At 38.3% G+C, this 19,218-nt stretch overlaps 1 protein-coding gene across 1 annotated transcript in view; it reads right to left on the bottom strand.

Moving 5' to 3' along the window:
• The window catches only part of PLCB1 (phospholipase C beta 1), a 404,497-nt gene that overhangs the window by 48,503 nt on the left and 336,776 nt on the right, over positions 1 to 19,218 (bottom strand). The window contains exons 27-31 of the mRNA XM_059828429.1: positions 17,125 to 17,305; positions 14,909 to 14,985; positions 14,728 to 14,817; positions 12,368 to 12,425; positions 11,142 to 11,228 (exon numbers count right to left, since the gene is read on the bottom strand). Of these exons, the coding sequence (XP_059684412.1) occupies positions 11,142 to 11,228; positions 12,368 to 12,425; positions 14,728 to 14,817; positions 14,909 to 14,985; positions 17,125 to 17,305 (493 nt within the window). The remainder of the gene's footprint in view (positions 1 to 11,141; positions 11,229 to 12,367; positions 12,426 to 14,727; positions 14,818 to 14,908; positions 14,986 to 17,124; positions 17,306 to 19,218) is intronic.

Raw genomic sequence — 19,218 nt, forward strand, 5'->3', positions numbered from 1 at the left:
GCAGCGTATGGGTTGCAGCAATGTACTGGTTGCACACTGTTGCATAAATTTGGAATCATTAAACTGCTGGTCAGAATAAAGCCCACTGCACTTATGGCTCTCAGACTTCCGAGCAGAGAAGTCAAGATTGCCACTTGGATAGATGCAATTCCATTGCATTTTTTTACTGTGTTGGACTGGATATAAAATGAAAATTGTAATAATTGAGAATGAGCCAAGAATCTATACTTCATTTCCCAGTAAAGATCCTTTCATCTGTATTTCTCATTTTCTCCCTGAAGTCTTCACTAGTTCTCAATCTTGAATCTAAATTCTTTAGGCCCACTATCACATTTTTTTTCTGCTGTCATCTTCTAGTTTTGGTCTATTTTTTTTCATTGCTTTCACTTTAAATATTACTCTTCCTATTACGCCAGGTTTGGGATGCTTATGAATGATTATTTTTTCACACATCTTTGGAACTTATGTATCCTATCTTTCGTCTGATGGAAGACTTTGGAACATGTTCCACATACACAGTCAAGCTCACAGACGTGCAGACCACATCACGTCAGCTCTTTAACATCTCTTCCCCCTTCAGGCTCCTTCTTCAAATGTGTCTTTTAATCTGAAAGAAACACTATTCCTACAAGTACTGTAGATACTCGTGCAATTTAATAGCAGCAAGTGATGGCAAAGAGGAAGAGGGAGGAAAGAGTATAAGAAGTATAAGTAAAGAAAGTATATGGAAAGAGTATTAGAAAGAAATGACATACTGTGAAAAGAATCTCAATGCAAGACAGAGAAGGACAAGTAGGATAGTGGGTAAAACCAAGGAAGTGGGAAAATGGAGAAATAGAAGAAAGGAAAAAAAAAAAGACTGAGAAAACACCTCCTACCATTATCAGTAGGGTATGGTATGCCTATAACCCTTTCTCCTTAGTGAATGGCTTCATTTCTATAAACCAGAGGGCAACCTGGAGAGCTGCAAAGTGGATAGAATGAACCAAGACTGAGATTTCCTGTCCCATACTCAGTAGGGTTTGAAAAGGAAAATTTTCTATCAGATGAACATCAAAACTCTGATTTTTCTTTCGTTTTTTTTAGGGGGGAGGAAAGAAGTAAAAATTGTGGACTTTCACCATCCTCACAACATTTTTCTACAAATGATCTCTGGACCCACCACTCGCTTGGAAAAGTCAATGTTACAAGAGTTTAAAACTTTGCCTTGACCATCCTTGAGCCAGGCTCCATATCTAATCATGTCTGGATTAGGCTTCCCCTTCCTGGACACATCCACTTAATTCCACACAAAGCTTACAAATCTCTAGGACTCCATAAAAGAGATCATTTACAGGTACATAGCCATAGTTTATGTGCTTAGTCACACTCCACAATCTCTTGGCAAGAACCTCCTTCCAAGCAACAGCTGAATAATAGGAAACTGATTGAGTCACTATAGTCAAACATATATACTATCATCATCCACAACTACTGTATTATGCAACTACTGCAATTATATGCAACTACTGTCAGAAAATGTTGATTCGTTGGAAATGAGTCACAGGAGAAATTTAATAAAAAGTAATCTTTCCAGGGAACATCTTTCCAGCTATTCTCCTTCTGACTAAGGAGGGCTGCCAGACCCTTGAAAGCTGCACCCACGTTGCACGGGAAGTACATCCTGAAATGCAGCTGAGATGCTGATTTCCCTATTACCATGGATGGGAGTGCACTTTCTCTCCCTTCTGGATGCACAGGACTTTCTTCCCCTACCAAACTCAGTACTCTTAAACTGCCAGGAAAGATACTGCATCTCAAAACAATAACATTTTCTTGTTGCAGAAATTTTTGTTGTTTCTAAAACACTGCCCCCTCCCCTGATTTAGGATTTTCTTCATGATTCTAAATATACTTTTTAATCCAGGTATACTTTTGAAACTGTCACACTACTTTTGTTATTTCTGTTACCCTTTCTACTAGTGTATTTATTGTCCTGAAGTGTCTCACTGAAAATAAGAGAAACTCAGCACCCATCTTGTCATGAGTTTACTAATAAAAGCAATCTGCATCTTTAACGTGCACTGCAATGTGCACTACTACCTCCTTCACAGAAATGCAGTATTGTTGTCATTAGTGACTCTGCTTTGCAGACTGATTCTGCACAAAGACATAAGCACTATCTTAACAAATGACTTGCATATGCGAAGCTATACAATATACTACAATCTTTGCAGTGACTTTTTTCTCTGTTCACTAAGGAACATATTTTTCCCCATTTCATACATTTAAAAACATCTCTTTAATGGATTTACATGCTAAGCATTACTATTTCTCTTAACATTTTTCCATTAGCTGTGTCAAACTGAATCTCTTGTCATTTGTCATGTTGCGCTGAAGGTCTGATAATTAACAAATATGTTGCTGCTGTTGCTTAATGATGAATGCAGTTGTATAAGAGCATGTGGTTCTGCCTTTGTGTCAGTTCTTGTTCAATCTGACTCTGACTTAGAGCGATGAATATGTGTATAAGATGCTATATAAAGCACTATATTTGAAGTGTGTGTGCGTGTGCACTACCATGCATTTCATATATACTATATATATACACACTATGCATAATTTAGCTTATGTTTTATAATGTATTTTCATAGAGTACTAAACTAGCTCACGAAAAGGTGAAGGAAAGTCAACAGCTTGTTGGTGCCCTCTTGCTCATGTGGATTTAGCATGCAAAACACTTGCCTTTGCAGAATTACAATTATTTTCCTAGCAGCGATTTCTCTCGTCAGGTTTAACTATTGTATAATCCAAGCTAAACATCCTGACACAAAATGTTTGCAGTCCCTGGCCTCTTAAACTTTTTCACATAATTTTCACTTGTTTTATCTTCAGACATAATAATGTTAACACACCAGTTAGTTTCGTTCTCTTTTTTCTCACAGCCAGTTGCTACCTTGCAGCTTGCTGACCACCTGTCCATACTTTGCGAAATTTTTGCTGCGGAAAGCAATAATGCTGAACCACAGTGAGTGCAGGAGTGGGTCACAGGGGTGCAGGTTACTGAGGGACACCCGGTACTTTGCTTTAACCCTAACAGATGCGCTCTACAGTTAAGCAGAGAATGGGATAGTGCAGATGAAAGCGCTTCGAGAGGCTACAGAGAACAGAGATAAGGGACCTTTTAATGTCACGCTATTCACTCCAGGTTGGTGTTTTCTTGGCATCCTTAGACACTTGCAGTACACAGAGAAGCATCTTCCTGCAGAGACAATGTGCACTCTCTAGGATGTTATTATCATCCTGAGCTCGACTTTGCAGAAAGAAGCTATATATTCATTTTTCACATCTTTTTCCCAGTTTTCTCTTTAAGCTATGGTCAAACACACTGCGCTCTTTTCTGCATAGGAAGGTCACTTGTTTTAAGAAGGATTAGCTATTCACAAATGTTAAAATCAGAAGTTAAGTCTACTTTAGTAAGTTATGTTGCAAAGGGAGAAAAGATAATTTTTACTTTTTGGTGTTTATCACACAGCTGATCATTTTAATGGCAATTTATTACTTCCTTTTTCTCCCTTTAATTGAAGTGCTTTCTAACTCAAATTAAGCATCTAAGAGAATTCCAGTAACAGTGCAGTATTGTAAAATCAGTTACTGTATAAATGCAAGTAATTTTCTTGCTTTTAACAAGAGGGTTTGTTTGCACACGGTGATGGTGTTCTGAAACGACAGCCCCAAACTGCAAGAAAACATGGTCTGTTCTGACATTTTGATGGATCATCGTTGCAGCAATCCGTTACAAACTAGGGACATGCATATTTTTATCTGCATAATGGTAAATAATGACACATTTTTTGCTTATTATTCATACCGAGTTGGGCTAACCTGTCCTCCCATCCTCCCATGACACTGCAGAAGCCAACAGGGGTGGTGAAAGCATGCAGCTTGCCCTGGAGGAGCAGTATGGATGCCATATGCTGCCCTGTGCTGCTGTGGCTCTTGGTGGATGCAAAGCTGGATGCCTCTCCGAAAGCAAAGAGGTCTCTCAAACTTGTACCTCTGCACTGTCCCAAGACTGGACTGGTTTGGGTGCAGCTGTACTTTCTACTGAGGAGAGGAGGGAATCTGGGGGACACTGCCTCTCAGTTTGGGTATACGGAGTTATCTTTGCTTTCCCTCCAGCCAAGGGGGAGCTTCTGAGTGGTGGGGACCTCTCTCAGTGTTGGGCTGTATCACACAAAGCTGGACAATAGTGGGAAACAGCTGGGAACGCAGGACAGTCTGAGCTCCACTTTGGATTCTGTCTTTCTTACATGTATCAGGAAAGCTAATTAAATAATTAACCACAGCGGGGTGAGACATGAGCCATGTGCTTATCTGAGATGGGTAAAATAAGGAACAGATTCACCTGTGCAAATCAGAAAAAAAAAAAATCAGTGAGGTTTCTTTTTTTTCCATGAAGAGTTCTCCAATTTCTGCCTTTAAAAAAAAAAAAAAAATTCTGCAACACCTTTTGCCCACAGATGGTAGCTGGATTCTGAAATTACTTTTCTTAAAAAATCCCCTCATAGTTCTTATTTATTAGCATGTTATTCAGGCAAATCTCACTAACCTTCACAAATCAAATCTGTTTGCCACATGACCTCCATTATGGACCATACTCTTGCCTTCACTAGTATCAGTTTAAATCACCAGCCACTCTGCTAACTTCATAATGTTCCTTTTGATTTACACTAGTGCAAAACTGAAAAAACAGTGCCCTTTCAAATAATTTATTTTCCTTTTTTCTTTTTTGCAGCTCCAGATCAAACCCAAGACTTTCTCTAACTTCCAGTAGAATGATCCATGTGAGAAAAATATCACCCTCTATCAATAAACTCCAATCTAAATTTCTCACATTTTCCCTTATGTCCTGTTCATTACAATACTTCTTTATGTTTACATTCTTTCTACAAAGGGTTTGTGACATTTTTATTTAAAGGAAGTGATATCAGAATTCATTAAAATAAATTTTAAAAGCATTTTGCATATTCACACTGGAATGCGATGCTGTTGATTTGGAAGTTAGTGTTCCCAAGACATATGTGTATGTGCAAGGTCAACACTGGAAGACATTTAATTAACACAATAAATATTACCTCAAATTGTTAGATGTATTTTTTGTGACCTGATATCCATTTCTCATACTGTAATATTTATTCTGCTAGAAAAGTAAACAATCATTCAAAATGTGGATTTGTGAAGAAAAAAAGTAAACAAGCAATCAAGCAAGGTCTTAACCAAAAATAATCCTCTGAGCATTCTGTAATTTGGATTGAAGTCTTTTGATCTTAGGCCTAGTGATGAGCTAGACACTTCACAGAACTTAAGGGAGTTTTATTGGTATAAAACTGGCATAGGATAAAGGTCAGCCTATTTCATTTTAACGAGTGAAGTGAGATTATTTACTACTCAATTTACAGGCTGAAAGTGCATTCTGTAGTGTTTATCCATTGGGAGACACAGAAAAAAAGAAACAACCCTAGTTTCCCAAAAAAATACTCTGCAACTGGGAACTGCTTAGCAATTGCACTAATAAAACATTTAAAGAAACATCAGGGTTTAAGCTACTCAAAGATTATTAGATAATTAGGCTGACTGTTACTTAGGACTTGATGCTGAGAGGTGCTAGCAAAGTCCCAAGATCCTCAAGTGAATAGTCCATGAAAACTGCATCCTTCAATTTCAATGCCAGCTCTGGTCCAGAAGTGGGAAGATGCCAGATCAAGTCATAGGGAGATTTGGAAATTTCAGTCTAGGATATTTTTTTAAAAGAATATTCCTTTCAAATATTTGTTGTTCACTGAGGCTAAGAAAATTCCATTCATTTCTTCATGCTGTTGCCCATTTAATGAGGCAGAGAAGCATTTTATTATTCCCCTCTGATGAATATACAAACACCAAACCCCAAAGCTGAACAGTGAAACAAACAGTACATTATTTCAATCCTCTTAATTCTCTGCTTTTTTGGCAGATAATGCCATAAGTCATTTTAGCTCAGCAGCCACAGATTCAAGAGAGATTTCTTTTCAAACTTTGGAAATGTTTAAATTGAATGAACTAACAGAAGAACTAATTTTTACCTAAAATGGGGAGAAAATAAAAGGAGAACTTTTCAAATATTACAGCGGCTATCAACTCATTTTTTTCATGTCTTTTTGCAATGAGTCTGAATACTACTTTAGGAGGGCAACTTTCCCCCATTCAATCCAAATCCATGCAATGCAAAGTCCCATGAAACTCAGTAAACTAAAATAACCTTTTCCTCCAAACTCCTTCCCCCAAAATTCTTGAACAGTCGCCTGTGGTTGAACTGGAATGCATTTGGAAGGGTTTGAATTATGTGCAGCTAGCCCAAAAGACAGTTTGGCTTCCTACAGAGGTGTAAAGAATAAAACAGGGGTTGTGGTGGACAGTGCATTGTTATTGTGAATTATGCAGTGAGCTGAAAGGACACTGGAATAGTCATCAAAGTTCCTAAGAGCTGCTCTCTTCCAGATGAGCTAATAGAGTGGCTCTGAGGTTAACTGAAATCAAATTTAACAGTGCTGTAAAATACATTTGCTGTATTTGACTTCTTTCTAAAGTCAGAGCGGTGATTCTGCTGACACTATTGTCAGTAACAGCTCCATTTAACTCAACATTATCTGCATGAAGATGACCACAAAGTTTTACCTAAAGCACATATGACAAGCTGTAACCTTCACAAAGATCGATGTATTTTTGGATATTCTAAGAAATCAAAAAGCATTGATCAGAAATCTATGAAACCATTAAATGGGTTTTCAAATGTCTTCATTTAAATAACACTCAGAAGGAAGGAGTCATTGTCCAGCACTGTTTCATTAATAGGCTTACATGATATGTGATTGCTTGTAAAAACAGCTAGCCCTGAGAAGACAGACTTGGAGGTCCTTTCCAGCCCTATGTAATGGAAAGACGACACTGGAGTTACGAGAGGCATACTGCTGTAAATGATCAGCATCTCATTAATTTGTTCTTTAACTTGAATGTGTATCGTTTTACATCCCTATAAATTTTTCAGGTACAGTGCTAATATTAATTATTGATTGGGTGTGGAAGTGTCAACTCCCATTGGAGTTAATAATTAATAACGCATGTCTAACTGCGAGATAATAAACGTGTGTTCTTTGAAACTGAGTTAGAATGCATCAGATGCTTTTATTTTCCATTATTAAGAACTGATTTATAATCTTAAAAAATTGTTTTCATTATATTTTTTGATGGGAAAAAGGAATTTTATACCTTAAGGCTGTATTCTCTTCATTCCTTTGAAAGACCACAGAGATTCAACACTTAGAGGAAAGTTTGCACATCTTATGATGCCCTCTGTAGATCTGTTGCACCTTTTCCCACAGATAAAGCCTCACCCCGAATAGTGCCATTTTCCACATCTCTACAGGAGCCCACACTATCTGGCAGGCCTTGGCTAAGCTGGGGTTGTGAACAGTGGAGTGGGTGCGAGCAGAAACACGAACATGGGCTACAAAAAGAGGAACCCTATGAGTTACATCTTCCTTGACAGCTGGGGCTGTAAGAACATGGTCCACTGAAGCCAAAAGAGTCCAGTTAACTCGGCTGGGAGCAGGAGCTGACTGCAAGAGCACAGGAGTCTTGGCTATTATATTGAGATTTAAGTGTAACTCTGACCCATGAGCATGAATAACAAAAGTCTCATTGATTTCAATTAGAGGAGGCTTGGGTCTATTTACTGTAACTAAGTCGATTCTCAGAAAAATAATTAATTCCTTGTCATGTCTCACGTGTATTGATTTTTGTAATTACAATGAGGCAAGGGTGGGGGGAAGGAAATGCTCTTGATTTGTGTTTAATTTGATGCACAAGCTGACAAGGACAAAGAAATTAAGATGCGATGACCATGCCCATCCTCGATGCTATCCTCTGTGCTTAGATAATGAGTGCCAGACACATGCTGTAGTGGAGAATCTAAAATCACACACTGCTCTGACATACAGAATTCAGTACTGTGTTTCTACAGCAGCCTCCACAGCATGCAGAAGAGATGCCCAAGGGGAAGAAGATAAGGACAGGACAAGCTTAATGGGTATCAATGAGTAAGAGGAGGAGACAAAGAATTAGAATTGGGGAGAAAAGAAATACAAGCTGTTGCTGATAATAAAGCTGCCAATAGATAACGGAAGAAAAAAAAAAAGGAGTGAGAGAAAAAAAATACACATGGCCTTGCTTGGTAATGATGTTGTTAGGAAAAAGATAGTGGCAGGAGAGGATTTGAACTTTGTTTCCATTGTCTTTTCACTAAAATGGCAAGTTAGATTTTTTTTGACCTACAGTCAGTCAGTATTTGACTTCTTAATTAGGTGACAGTCTCCTTTTCCAAACATAATTGTGGGAGCGGTTGGCCTGTTTCCATACACACACACACACACACACACACATTTGATGATAATACTCAATTTCTAGTTTCTACAGCATCAGAGATTAGTTTCTCACAAAGATATCCTCATTACTTACACAGATACAGTATGACATTTTGGGCCCATTAAAGCCAGTGCATACTCTGATTTCAGCAGGACCACAAGAAGCTGAAGAACTATCTCCGATCTTTTGCCTAACAGTATCAGTTCAGGAATTAAAGTCTCCAACTCTTACACAAAACAAAAGCTTTTTGTTAAACGATAGCCCTGCAAATGAAAGCTGCAAAACAGTCTCATATCCAAACATTAAAAGAAAATTATATATATGAGAGACAGGCAGAGTTTAAGGGTGTAAATCAGTTCTGAGTTAAGTGCTTTCATCTAAACACATGATATTTTAAAGAAAAAGCAAGCCCTCTGCCTCCAGTCCAGGGAACTAATTTGCATCCAGTTTGTGCGTTTTCTAAAAGCTGTTGTCTAAAAAGGGAAATTTTCCTCTGGTGGCCTACATGCACCGCAACAAAGGAAGCTGCAAACTCATACTTTAAAAAAAACCCAAACCCAAAAACCGAAAAAACCTCACTGGTGTGGCAGTCTGTTGGTGACACTTTGGGAAACGATATTCTTCCTGGCTATGACAGAGCTCTGTGCACAAAGTCATAACACAATGAACTGCGAGTCAGTAATAAATAAGCAAATGACAATGACTGATGATGGCAAATCTGTCTCCAAAGGAATTATTGGTAGAAATACTAAAAATTCTTTCCCTCTTAATATATTCAACTCTTTGTTTAGGGGTTGAGTTGATACTGCCAGAAAACCCTTTTAACACAGCTAGCATAAATTTTAGTGGGTATTTGAATACTGAAGCACAAGAGACTAGCCTGTTAAAAAAGCTGCCCCTAGAAAGGCTACTGTTTGCATAAAATACATCAGTTCTTCTCAGCTGGGAAATCATTTCATCTATTTTATATCATACACCCTGTCACTAAGGAAGCAAGTATGGATATGAAATATGAACATGAAGCAAAACATAAAAAGAGACTTAATAAAATGAGTAATTATGTTTTGCCTAAATCCTCTCATGCCAGCAAGAGGCACATACCATGATAAATTCAGCGAAGTCTGCCCATTTCAGTATGTGGGAAAGGAAAAAAAACCTGCAGCCAGGCCCTGTGAGGCACGTTACTGCAGAGGATTTTCTCAGGAGAAATTGAGAGCGCTGACTGAGGAGGGCTGATTACCGCAGTGCTTTAACTGATGGCCAGATGCAGGGGAAGACAAGGGATCTGGAGCTGCTCTGTGCTATGACCTAACGCTTGGCACGTGGACAGCTGATGGAAGAGTCTAACACTACCGGTCCAGCACAATCTTTCAAAATGCAACCCAAGTCCTTAGTGACAAATTTTCAGCGCTTATATGCTACTTCTCAGTGAATCAATAAATTTAAAAAAAAATCAAGGAAAAAAAGACGAGAGGACACAGACACAGAGAAGTAACCAAGTGCCCAAGTACTTGTGAAAAGCTGGTGTTAGAAGTACTAACAGATTATTCTTTGAAATACTTTCAGTATTTAAATTCCAGTTTTTTAGTTCATGTGCCTGAGATGCTCATGATCCTACAGCATCAAATATAAAACATAGTATTTTGTATAGTCTTTACACCCAGATGCCTACAACATTGAAAAGTTCCACCTTATTTATAAACACGATTTTAAAAAGATCAGTAGAAAATCAGAAATGCAAACATTTTTATTTTTCCAAACTATTGTAAACATCTAGATATTCAGACCTTAGCCTAATTTATTCTCTGGATATTTCACAGAAATTACATGACAACACTGATTAGCTGACACCCAGTGCTAGAATTCAAGCTGTAATACAAGCACAGAAACATCAGGACTGTGGACACAGACAAGAAATGAAAAGTGAAGCCTAAAACACACATTTGAGAAAATGCAGAAAAAATGAAAGCGGACACGACACAATGGGCTGTGAAGAATCATACTTGGATATGAACTCTGCTGAAAACAAGTCTCTCTCCATACAGAAGTCTGATTATATAGCTACCTAGGTCTTCCTACAGGAAAACTGTGACAAGTGGAGGACTCTGAACCTCCTCTACTGAAGTCAATGGCAAAACTACCACCGGCTTCACTAGAAGCAGGTGTCAGCCTGCAATCTTTAGTATGAAAAACCGTATTTCAGAATATTACTTGTAGATGCAGTGCACAAAATCAAATAGAGGAAATCCAGCAAGCAATGTAGAATATTAAGCACTAATATTATGAAAAAGCTCATTGTTTTCCACCCAAATATATCCTCATCAATTATCACAAATATCTGCAGCAAGCATGCTAAAAAGATATCTCTTTTTTTTTTCAATGTAAACTGTGTTTTGTTTTTGTACTGCTAAGGCATTAGAGTGCAGGGCACACTCTGCCGGTCAGAAGCACCATTTACACTGAAAGCTTTTTAACAATATGAGTACTGAAAAATAAACTCCAGTATATGACATCGGGACTTGAAGTAGTGCTCCATACCAGGCTGCTACTTGACTTTTTTTCATCCTGAATATTAGAGACGATGGCTATGATGCTATGAATGGACTTTCTCATGTTTAAACATCAGCCTACCTGCTGCAAGTACACTTTTCTTTCCTGAAGGACATTTTTTAGCAGTATAACATTGTTCAAAAACTCTTTACCTTAGGCTTTTCATCCAGTATTTGCTGACGAATCTCCTTGTGTTTTTCTACAAGTTTCTCCTGTCTTTTACTCTGAGCATCTTCTAGCTGTAAGAAAATAGTAGACAATCTTTTTTCAGAGATTGCACATCCTCACGTTCCCACTTCTTCCCCAACAAATACTTCATCCATCAAAATTAAAATGTTATCATCAAAACTATGAATAATTCTAATATAAACTTACACACCATTGTCACAAGCATCCCTGAGCACAACTACTCCAACAGTTGTATGTGGACAATATAGCTCAGATTTCACACATGGGATTTAGAATCAGAAATGTCTAAAGGACTTATTGTAGACTTCTAATGCTATTAAAAGCATAAAGCATGATTTTTTAAAAAATCGTATTATTTTGCTTTAGCTTTTATTGCATGAACTATGCAAGATGGACCCTATTCCCAGAAGAAGAGGATTTGCATCCCAGTGTCCTAAATGAACATGCTGATAAATTTTGGGCCTCACTTAATAAAGCACTCAGACACGTGTCTGACTCCAACAGGAATTAAGCATGCTTAATTTGCTAATTCTTTAGGTTGCTTCCTGAATCAAGGCCTCTGTGAGCAAAAATGGGCCAACTTTTGAACTATCTCTGCACTGAAATTAAGAGAAAATGCAACGGTGGCATATGTTTCACAGTGATTTCACACATCAAAACACTGTGGTGCATACTTTCAGCCAAGTGTAAACCACCTATAGCTTCAGAAAAGCTAATACATGTAATGAAATTCTTTGACTTGTATTTACAGAGCTCATAGAAAGTTTTACACTTCAGTAACTGTACAAATGTAATTAAGGTTAAAATATACTCTGCAATTAAATGTTTGTTGACTTTCAGAGTTCCTTATGCAATCTTTGCATTCATGAGACAGCAAGCCAATTAAAAAAATTAGTACATTTTCCATGAATAAACACAGGATATTCAAAGATGAAATCATAACTGTATTAAAATCTGCCCCTCTTAGCACCATCCCCCAAATACTGACTAACAACTAATGAAGATCTGTCTGAAATTCCAGTTTTCCTTTAACTGGAATGTGAAGAAAAGTCTACGCTGCATCTGTTAAAAATTGGCGCTTGCAGAATCTTTATACTGAATCACAGAATCTGCAATTTAATATGACCTAAAATATGAAAGCTGACGTTTTACCCCCAAAAATGAAAAAACCCCATAAGGCCTGACATACCCGTTTTATGTACTGCACCACCTCCTGGATATATGAACGAATCATTTCAGTCTTCTCCCTGGGGAGAAGCAATCAACAAGTTATCGTAGTCAATAAGATCACACCAATATATTTTAATCCCCCACAAGTCCTTACAAAGTAAGTAAGGCTATGTTTTGAATGTACGGATCTGCCTACTTAACTTTTATCCACTTCTCAAAGGTGCCTTTCTGCACCTTTATTGTATAAAGGGCTCAGATTTCCCCATGACCTACCACAACAAATGCCCAGCTCTTTCATAACAGGCTTTTCCCTTGGGGTACTGCCACGTCTTCAAAGTGATGGCAGCATTCCTGAAGGCCCAAATGTCAGTCTAGGAGAGCGCACGATCATCAGTAGATGCACACTGCCACATTGTGGCACATTATATAGTAGAGAAATAGTCTGTGCCAGCAAGCAGATACTGCTGGTGACATCTCAGACAATGGCAAAGTTCCCACAAAGAGCAGGGCAGACTCGACTTTGGTCCCCAGCTTTGCTATGTAAACCACATAAAGCTGAACTGGGAGGAAATACTTGAACTTTAAGTGACTCTGTGAGATAGTTACTAGGTAACCATTGGTCAAAGGCTGAAATGAGATCCCCCAAAGGGATAAATGCACACAAAACAACAATTTGTGGATACTGGAGTTGACCAGATTCAGGACAGTACTCTACAACCTAATTGCCTAAGTCAAGAACAGTGAATTGCTGTTCAGGTGACACTAAAATCTGATGGTTTTAGGTAGTTACACAAGCCCGGGGTGCATGTAGGAATTAGAAAAATTAACTAAGAACAATTACTACAATGTATTATCTCTGTGTAATACTCTTTCCCAAATTTGTGTAACAGCTTTGAATAAAAAAGCCCAGATGACTCAAATGGGATTCACCAGAAGGTCTTGCTACTCTCTGTCCTACTGCATGAGTGAGGACAGACTGTGTCACTTGACAGAAGAAAGCTGAGTTTCCCATGTAGTTCCCATCGCACCTTTCCCAAGGGCTCTTTGAAAATCCTGGCAAAGGAAAGCCCTTGGGAAAAATGAGAAAAAAATAAAAGGAAAAAAAGCATTTCTACTAGTCTGTTTCTGAGCCTTTCTCACTAGTGTCTCATTAACCTCTCAGCAAATCATTTCCTATTGCAATTGAGTTTTACCGCTATAACGTTTTCATAACGACTGACTACTTTTTTCTAATATGACTTCCATGCCCTGTGACCAGCTCTAACCATATTAAGTATTTCTCCCTTTTTTTCATAATCAATTATTCTCATTTTGTTATCTTTTTTCTAGGACATTTATTAAAATCCTATAATAATGATTCTTAAATTATGTGATGCAGTTCATTGTGTGTGTGACCTTTCAGTGTTACCAAATACACAGATTCTATGTTGAGAAGCTCCAAAATCTGTATAAACCTTTTTACCTGCAGAAAACCCAACATAGTTGCATCTTTGTTACATGGTAAAACTCGGATATTCTGTATTTTTCTTTTTTTTTTTTTTCTTCCTGTATTTTTAATTGCCCTTAAATTTTACTAAAATAAAGACGGGTAGCAAGAATATCCAAGCAAACAGTGCAAGAATAAGACGCTCCCTTTTTTTTTAGCTGCTTGCCAAAACAAATGGAGAACAAACAAACCTAGATACTGTGCCCTTGGGAAGAATATAATCAACTTGCACAACTACAGTTTGTATTGTCTGGTGGTGCATAAATGAAATTAATATTCCTGACCCTGTTCACAGAAACTGTACCCTCAGAGCTCAGCTTCCTCTCCCTTTCACCCAATGTAACTGCACGCTGCGTAACACTATCACTGGAGGAGAATCAGTAGCACCTCTTCTGAGGGGAATTTATCGCAAAAGTAGAGCCAACCTTCCAGTGTGTTGCTGCTATTTCTTCTGGCAAGCAGCTTTAACAGAGTTAAGAAGAAAAAATAACTCACAAATAAAAACATAAAAACCTAAGTTAAGGTGAAATCAAACCCTCCAGGAACTGAAGTCACTAAGTCTATTTATACTCAGAGGAATAGTGTCTGGATTAACAGCATCTCAATGAATCACTCTGTCATGCCACTCACAGGCATGTCCCCATACCACACATCAGCACCTTTGCAGCTGACCCAGGCTCTCAATGCTCACAGAACAGGAGATTAGATAAATCCCAGGAAATTAAATTAGTATCAGTGGAAGTAAGAAGGACTCCACTGCTCTGGTGAGGTATTACAGTCTGACTAAAAACTGCCTTGTATCTAAGGTTAAGACCTTTCTTTGATTTTCCAGTTGTGAAAAGCCTTGTGTCTCCTCATAACATATAAGGATATGGATCCAGGGATATACTTACTCTTCCATTTGATTTTTATCCTTGGACTTTGCTTCTGTGATCTTCTCCTGCCTCTTTTTGTCCATTTTTTTCTTCAATTCTTTCTTTTCTCTAAAGCATTAAAAAAAAAGGCAAGTTCAAAATGCATCTAAACAAAACCCATACAGAGTAGCGATCGATTATAAGGGGAATAGCACCTTACTTTTCACATGTTTCTTTCAGTTTCTTTAGCTGGCTGTTCTGACACTCCTCTGCTACATCTGTCAACTTCTGAATAAGCTAAAAAAAAAATCCCAAGAAACATAAATATGTATTTTCAGCTAAACATCATTCATGCATCTAAGTTTCCTCAAAAGTCTGTAGCAGACACGAAAGTGTTGCACCATTCCCTGATTAATTACCAATGATCAAAAGCCAGTAAACATTCTTGTCGGTGTAAATGCATTCTTAACTTGCGGAGTCCAGCCAGACTTGTGTATGTCCAACTTACATAGAAACTACTACTTCTCTGTACATCAAGGTGATACAGTCTCAGAATATTAAATGTAGAATTAAAATATATTTTGCAGCTTTTACCTTTGCTAGGAATTAAAATGCCTATGATAATTCATAAATGGTCACAAACTGAATTTATGCAATACAAATTACAAATTGAATACCTGTGTGACTGAATATTCAAGGTTCTCTGAGTGCTGAAAACATTCCTCTTGCATCGAACTTTATTACATGGAACAGCTTGGATTTCAGGGTGATCAGGTATCTATTGAAAACTCATGCATGATAGCTAGGAAAGCGAAGTACAGATAAGCATAGCCTACATTTTGATCACAGAATCATGGATTCAAAAAATCTGAGTTGTCGGTTTGAAATCTGCTGTGCAGCTCTGGGCCCAACCTCATTTGTGCTGACTGGAGAGAACATGGACAGGGCTTGTGTGCAAGTTCAATGAAAGGTGAATTAAAGTGGGAAATGGGACCCATCTGGTTTGATCACCCCCTCTAGTTTATGTCTGATTCTGTAAAATAATCCTCTCAGGAAGATAAACCAGAGAACGTATAATAATGCGTAGCTAGTCTGATCCAGCTTTTCATTCCTTAGAAAAAAGAAGAAAGATACTGACAATAGGCTCTCCTCTAAAGGAAAGACATCAGAAAGAACCTCTCAGATGCAAGGCAGATTTTAATCGGAATATGAACCCCTGCACAGCTCAGAGAGAAAACTGAAGCTTCTATGCTAAAATATGAATTTATCCTGACACTACCTAACTAACTCAACAATGCTGAAAATCTAACTTTGCTTTGAGAAATGCCATTTCCCATTTTGAAATGAGAAATGTGTTAGCTTACAATATAAGCTCAACTATGTGGGTCCAAAATGGTTTGTTTTCGTAAAAATTAAAATCCCTGAGATGCAGCCAACAACTGTTATTTGAATGTGGACTCTCTCCCTGTGGTACAGGTAACCGTGTCGATGCACCCACACTGGAGCAGCTGTGATTCACATACATCTGGCAATAAATAGGGCACTGCTTGGGAACTGCAGATCCGTGCTCTGATCCATGGGAATGAATTTGTGAGAAGACCTTGCTGAGCAATATCCACGCATATCACTCCTCTGACCCACTCTTTTTGGATGGCAGGGCAGAGTAGACAAATCACTTCACCCAGCAGTAATGAGGCAAAACATCATATAACAGAAAAAAACTGTGAGAGGATTGTCTGGAGTTGAGAAACAGTTTGCACTCCCATAACACCCTTTAAAAATGTTCTTTTCTGCCTGAGAATATCCATCAGCATGAGCTGCCATCTGCCCAAGCTCCTCTATTTTCAGCTCAGAGGGCGTATGATCCTGCTGTAGTTGTCAGCCAAACTCCAGCTGTAAAAACACAAGCTGGCTTGGACTGATGGACACAAAGTATTTCTTCACCACATACAGATTATGTCCTGCATCCCCTTAAAGCATTCATCTGCAATAGGAACACTGTTTGGCACAACTCTGTGCCCTGGGGAATGTTTGAATCTATTTTCATGTATTTATTTTCATGGTGTTTCAATTTATTGTCCAGCTAATCCTGCCTCCTTGAGTATTGTATGTTTAAAAAAGTGCCAGAACAAAATGGGAACGTCATCCAAAAGCTGTAATAAATCGAGACTCACGTAACTAGAGGTAAGGACTCTCTGCGTTAACAATAGTAATAATCCTGTTGCCTTTCTACCTTCCATCCAAAGCCTTCCAAGTTGTTAGAAATGTTAGTGACAAAGTGACACAACAACCCCTTGAACTTGCAGCAGACCACGGGGAAATCAAGCTCTGAAATGGACTCCAAGTAAGAGGAAGCCCCACTTAATTATATGTCATGTTGCTTTCATTACTCACCCTGAGATTGCTAACGAAAAGCAGATGACATAAGAAACGTACCAGCTTAATGTGCTCTCGTTTCTGGTACTTTTCACTGTAATACTGCTCCTGTCGGAGATTCAGCAGCTGCTGTTGTTGCTTCTCCTTCAGCCCAACTAGCTTCTGGGTCATTTCAGAGTCGAGTGCAGCTAATTCCTGTTCAATTGTTGAAGTACTGTGGTCTGGGCTGCCCGTTTCAGATCTGCAAAGACACACACATACCACCAAGGTCTAAGTCCCTAGGCATGTGCACTCTGCCCCATATTTAAACCTTGTTTTTAAGGCAGCTGGTTATACGCAGCCCATTAAGAAGTTTCTCAGCACCACTATAGGGCCAGAAGATGATTTTAGCTCTAGTAAGTCTAATAATTTCATCTTTTAGGAAAAAAATAGCGTTAACAGTTTATTAATGGGATGATTGCTGCTTTTAAACCTCATTTCACTAACCCATCATGGTGGTGTGAACCGGACTTAGTGTAAATGAGCTACAAATGCAACTGCTAAGATCTCCCATAAACAGATGCCCATGGAACTTGTTTATCGGCCTCCAGACATGTAACTTGAACTTCAAAGCTCCAAAATCCTCAGCAGAAATGGTGAATGCTAAGTATTTTGAAAACTGAGTAATTCTTGCATACACTTAGCAATAAATTTAAGAGCATAACTTTATATCTGCATTTATAAACTGCTTAAAATGGTAGGAACATCCCTTTATTTGCTATTCGCCCCCCCCCCCCCTTCTGGAAATGCTATGCATAGCACACACAGAGGAAAGTGCTCTATGGACTGCTGACTTTAGGAGGAAAGTTAATACCCCAGTGGGGAGTAAACCTCAGAAAGGCAGCACATAGGAGCAAAGGAAAAATATAATGAGGAAGTGAAAAAGCAACACTAAGGAACAGGTTTGTCTGGGTTTTTTTTCTTTCTTAAGACATAAGGAAGGATAGTTGTAATTGTGGAAGGAGACACGATGACACGAAACTGCTCAAGGGAAAAATAAGCAGCAAAAGCAATATCACTCTCAGGCCAGCACTAAACTAAACCCAAGAAAAACATTTAAAAAAAATAAAAAATATTATGCCATGACCCTGCTCTGCTGCTGTGTTTACTGCTGTACTCAGGTGTTAAATCAGTTGCCCGGGAAACCTCAGGAACAGTGCATGAAATGGACAAAACAGCAAAACCTTGAACAGAGAGGGCTGACACTGTGAGAAAAATGAGCTTGCTACTCAGAAATTTGCAGAGATTACAACGCAGAGAACTTGCTACACTGGCTGCCCATCTTCTCTCTCCCAGGTTCAAATTTGCAGCTGCTGTCAGTTGGAGTTACTTCCACTGAAATAATGTGAAGCTGCTTTCATCGGTCTGAGGATATGAACCCCAAGGTAGCCTCTTTTTATTTCTTGTATTTTTATTGTATTTGAATATTCTGCTAAGAGGTTAAGTGGTGTCAGTGTGATAGGTGAGGATAATTTAAATACAGAGCCAGAAGACAGCATTAATGAATATTAAAATCCGCATATTATGCCATTACACTATCTATTTTAAAGCTGACATTTCTCTTGTATTTTTGGGAAAAAGAAATAAGACCTATTTCTAAATGCTGGCTAAAATATTAAGACTGTGTTTTAAGGGACATGATCATTAAAGAAACTTCAGAACACCACCAGCAAAACAATTCTGCAGGTTTATAAATAAATACTTCAAACTTCCTACAGACAATGGCTTTACTGAATCTTGGCCCAGTTTTAGACAAGGGTATGAAACATGGATTGCTTCTGACCAGAGACAACACATTTGTATGGCAATCTGATACAGGGACTCCTGATGAAGTAGTGCTTTATACTTTGCAGTTACAGGCAAATAGCTTCAGTAATAATTTAAAATTATAAAAATCACCTTTTTCCTTGGGATGCAGTATTCTATTAGAAGTCTTCTGCTTGAGATAATATGTACTTGCAAATTTGAAAATCCCTAAAAATATATTCCTGCCTTTTTAAAATGCAACCTCAGATTTTTTAACCTTCAGATTTCTCTGTATCTGCACATAAAACTTCACGTCTCTGAAACCACTGTGACAGCACCACGTAATAGACTGCAGGATTTTATTGCCTG

The sequence above is a fragment of the Gavia stellata genome, chromosome 23 (assembly GCF_030936135.1).
Source record: "Gavia stellata isolate bGavSte3 chromosome 23, bGavSte3.hap2, whole genome shotgun sequence".
Taxonomy (NCBI): domain Eukaryota; kingdom Metazoa; phylum Chordata; class Aves; order Gaviiformes; family Gaviidae; genus Gavia; species Gavia stellata.